Raw genomic sequence first — 4,876 nt, 5'->3', positions numbered from 1 at the left:
TTCCTTGGATAGCAGGGGGAACTTGTGCGGCTCCTCCGAGCGTTTGCGGAGGGTCCGGCTGGGGCCGTCAGCGACAACTGAGGAGACCAGCCAGAGCTCCTGCTTTTCTATTTACTGTGACCAGCTGAAGAGTCCACCAATATAAAATTTGTAAAAGTATGAGATGGCAGGGATGTGCAGGAGGGTTTGTTGTTGTTTTTTTAAATGGGATACTCAGATGGAAGGTTCTTGGCGAGGACAGGCTGATTTCCCTCTTGCTTTTTCATTTTTACCAGAATCCACAAGGTCCATCCTTATGTTTTACGTTTACAGAACAAGAATAAGTTCTCGGGATCGCACAACAGTTCAAACATGGCTGATCAGGGTTCAATGGTCTTGAATCCACACTCTTGCCTAAGAAGAGTTATCAGGCCAAGGTCCATCCAGTCTAGCTTCTTTTGCAAGGATCTCAGCAGCTGGTAGACACTGGACCATCCGCTGAAAGTTGGCCAGGGGTCCACTGGTGGAGCACAAGCTACAGCCCTCTTCTGGTATAGGGAGTGGGTGGCTGGCCTTTGGAAACCATAGCTGCGGTCCAAAGCACATTTTCCTGGAAGTAAGCCCAACTGACTAAAAATGGGGACTTGCTTCTGAGTAGACCTGCCTGTGCATCCTGGGAGATCGCAAAGCCGGACGTACCTGCAGAGCTTGTGACATTAGTAGATAGATTTGCATTGGGATGGGGACAGAGCAGACCAATGAGGAAGGATCCTGGTCTAATTTATTCTGTTTATTTTGGAAAGTGTGAGCGATGCTAGGTGTGGTTGAGTCTAGCAAGCAGATCGCGGTGGTGGAAGATGGCAGAGCAAGGGGACCCGCGGGCCTGGTGGTAGTAGTCGGGAGCTCGGTTTCTGCTCTGAAGGGTGTGGATGATCAGGTTATATGAATATACTTGAGAGGGGGGGATGACAGTGGTAGGGCTTCTGGTGTCCTGGCCCCACTGCTGGACCTCCTGATGGCCCCTGGTATTTTTGGCCCTGTACAGTGTGTTGGACTGGAGGGGCCATTGGCCTGATCCAGCATTGGCTTCTCTTATGTTCTTATGTCTGGCGCAAGGGATGCTCTGTATCCTTGGTGCTTGGGGGGGGACGACAGTGGGAGGGCTTCTGGTGTCCTGGCCCCACTGCTGGACCTCCTGATGGCCCGTGGTATTTTTGGTCCCTGTGTAACAGAGTGTTGGACTGGAGGGGCCACTGGCCTGATCCAGCATTGGATTCTCTTATGTTTTTATGTCTGGCGCAGTGATGCACATACATTTTTGTCTTAATTCAGGAAAGATGCCTCCAGAGCAAACTAATTTGTGCAGTAGCCAAATTGCTCACTTATAGCTTAAATGCCAGTCGCTCACAAAGGAGCATCCCGGGATGTGATATCAGAGTCATGTGACAGGAAGAGGGGGAGCTGGACCATAACCAACAGACCAATAGGGCCAAGGACAAGAAACAAAAAACAGTCATCAAGAGGTTCCAGTGATGTCAGGGGGTGTGGCCTTATGACACACTTCCGGTGATGTCAGGGGGTGTGGCATATGCTAATGAGTTATGCTAATGAGCTCCGGCAGCTCTTTTTCTACAAAAAGACCCCTGTATGAACCCATAAGAAAATAAGGGGAGCTCAGCTGGATCAAAACAAAGGTCCACATAGTTCATTATTGTGATTCTCATGGTGGCTTACTAGGTATCTCTGTAAGGCTCACAGGCACAGCATGGAGGCCAAAAAACTTCCTCTGGTGTTGCCTCCCAGCAACTAGTATTTGAAGGAACATAGACTTTAAACACAGTTGTTCCATTCTGAGACCATGACTATAATTGTCATGCAGAGAAAATAGGTTTGTTCACCAGTTCAGCTCTACTGTGAGCCCCTGGGCAGGGAATGACCTTGTTTTTTGTTTTGTTTTTAAATTTGGTACAGCAGCTAGCGCCTTCCTGGACTTTAACAGAAAATAGCAATTAAATAAGGGCAGCACAGCTCTGCTGATTTATTTGTTAAAAAATAAACATGGCTCAATTCTGTGAGCAGCAACTAGTCCTCATGACAGTGTCTCACACAAGCAGTAGCTCCAACCCCCAGAATTTTTTTATTCATTCACACACAAAAATACTGCTTGCCCTCCTCTTCTCTTGAACATCTGCTCTGCCTTCTCCCTCTTTCCTCCTACTCAAGCTGAGGAAAGAAGAAAAGGGAATGTGAAAAACATGCCTTGCTAACCCCTTCTGTGCAATCAATGACACATATAAAGGGAAAAGCTATACTGGCTTTCCCGCTCAGGTTCACAGCCACTGCCCACATGAAGGGCTGCTGCAGATTGCTATGTAATATTTTCAAATGCGTCAGATCCTGGCAACTAGCAATTACTGGGACAGCAGGAAACATCTCATTAACAAGTCCCGAAACAGAGCTTGGTGTGAACACGTAGAACTGAAAACACATCATACACACACAGTCTTACCCGTACAAAGCTGGCTGGGAACCAGCCCTCGCTGTCCATTATCCTGCCCCACCACCATTCCTTGTTAGTGGCATCCATTACTTCAATGACATCACCAGCCTTGAAGCCCAGCTCTTGGTCATCCATGGTGACATGATCCCAGAGGGCTTCTGCGTAGACCACACCTCCATCACTGATGAGCTGGAAGATAGCAGACAGACATGTTCAGACATGAAGTATCCTTCTGGAGGAGACTGACATAAGAGACTATCACAAAGTCCAGGTAAACACCCAGGGCTTTTGGACACCCTGAGCTAGGAATGTGAAGAAGTAAAGTGTAATCCCCCCACCTCCAGCTAAGTTGCAACCCATCTGGGTGAAGTGGTTGATCTAGATTGATTGATTTTACTTCATATCATTTCTCCCCAGTGGGGACCCAAAGTGGCTTCCATTATTCTCCTCTATGCCACTTTGTCCTCACAACAATCGATAAGGTAGGTTAGGCTGAGAGTGTGTAACTGGCCCAAGGTCACCCAGCACACGTTTCTATGGCAGAGTTGGAATTCAAACTGGGGTCTCCAATTCTAGTCCAACACTCTAATCACTATGCCACACTGCTCACTTCTTCAGCAAGCTACCACAAATTTTGTTAGTCTTTAAGGTGCTAATGGACTCTTACTCTTTTATGTTGCTACAGACAGACTACATGGCTACCCATCTTGATCTATCTCCAGGGCAGGATATATGTGCTACAGTTGCAACCTAGGAGGAATTAATGCACATGTACTGAAGCTTCAAAGTAGTATAAGACAAAGTGCCCTCCGCTTTGGGCATAACCCTGCCCTTCCCTGCCTCATTTATCTTTAGAAACCAACAATGCACTTCATTTACCCACTTGATTTTCTTTTCCAAAGTCTACCTGTTTACATGTACTACATTTACAGATTTATTCGTTCATTTTGCCTTGCCTGAACACCTTATAGCCCTGTTCACACATTACAGTGAACACATATACATCCTGTGGGTATCTGCATGCATCTATTTGTAAGAAAGAACCAGTGCACTTTATGAATGAAATTGGGGACCAGTACCTGGATAAATGTGGGGTTTCAAGCACACATTCAACTGCACATGCGTTGAATGTAACATGAGAGTTACCCAGTGCATATACAGGGGGAAACCAAGTGTACAGATTGTGTGTATGTTCAGTTTAACTTGTGAAGCGGGCTTTTGTCTAATCAAACTCCCATAGATTCGAAGTCAACTGGAAGGAGTAATTTTTATCACAGTTCTTTTTCCCTTGGCAGACCCTTCTCAGTCCTGCTTTTTTAAAACTATCACATTGAGATACACTTAAATACTGTGGCAGAGAGTGCCACAGCAGGATTTAAAAGCATAACAAGGAAGATACTTTACTGCATGTTAACTTATAAATGCAGACAAGGTTTTTACCAAGTGTGGGATTAACACATGCAATTAATCAGAGAACTGTAGTGGTTCCATTTCCTCTGCTTCACTCTCATGGTTCACTTAGCAAGGGTAATAAGAATGTACTGCAGAAAGCCTGTTTTGCTGTACAATGATACAATTATTCCGTAAACCAATTAAATCTCTGAGACAAAGATAACTTGAGAAGCCACGTCAGAGACAGATGAAGTGAAGAAAATCTAAAAATATAGCACATTTTAAAGGAAAGGCATATGATGGATAGAAAGTATAGGTAAGGTTCCATTACTTTTCTTGTTAATTAGCAAGGAACATATACCTAAGGTACATTATAAGTAAATGTACTGTTTTAACATTAGACACATGATGAAGGTCTTTTTGGGCAGCCAGTTTATTGCATAGGCAAAATGCTGCTGCTACCGTCTTGTTATAGGCTATCCAAACATGTTTTACATAACAAATGTATTGGTTATGGAAGGAATCCAAGTAAAATCTTCCCTCACTCCAAATCACAATTTGTTGCTATGAGTGTAGGTCCTGCTTGACAGATATTGTGGGAGTGTCATAGTATGTGCTGGCTAGCGATCAGGGTCCCCACTGCACAACTCTTCTGTACATGAGTGATCCATGTCATAATGTTCCAACAGAAACACTCCTCTAATCTTTTAAAATGAAAATAAATAATAATACAATATTAGCATTGGGGGGAAAGGGTTCTAGATAAGCCCTTTCTCCGGCATCTAGTTTAATATATCATAGAATCATAGTGTTGGAAGGGACCTCCAGGGTTATCTGGAGCGGTGGCACAGTGGGTATATCCCACTGCCTTAACATCTGAACTGTGTTAGTTCAAGCCCCGCGCTGGTGTGAGCAGCCAGCCTGTTGTCCCCAGCTCATCGTCCACCCAGCGATTCAAAAGCTTCGGCGAGTAGATAAAATGGGAACCGCTCCTTAGCGAGGGCG

The 4,876-nt window shown here is 45.1% G+C and overlaps 1 protein-coding gene across 1 annotated transcript in view; it reads right to left on the bottom strand.

Moving 5' to 3' along the window:
* Nucleotides 1-4,876, bottom strand: part of LOC107124056 (rho guanine nucleotide exchange factor 4-like) — a 100,893-nt gene that overhangs the window by 40,135 nt on the left and 55,882 nt on the right. Inside the window, exon 3 of the mRNA XM_015427445.1 lies at nucleotides 2,489-2,668. Within this exon, the coding sequence (XP_015282931.1) occupies nucleotides 2,489-2,668 (180 nt within the window). The remainder of the gene's footprint in view (nucleotides 1-2,488; nucleotides 2,669-4,876) is intronic.

This window comes from Gekko japonicus, unplaced genomic scaffold (assembly GCF_001447785.1).
Source record: "Gekko japonicus isolate JY-2015 unplaced genomic scaffold, Gekko_japonicus_V1.1 scaffold346, whole genome shotgun sequence".
Lineage (NCBI taxonomy): Eukaryota > Metazoa > Chordata > Lepidosauria > Squamata > Gekkonidae > Gekko > Gekko japonicus.
This window is presented reverse-complemented; position numbering and strand designations above follow the sequence as displayed.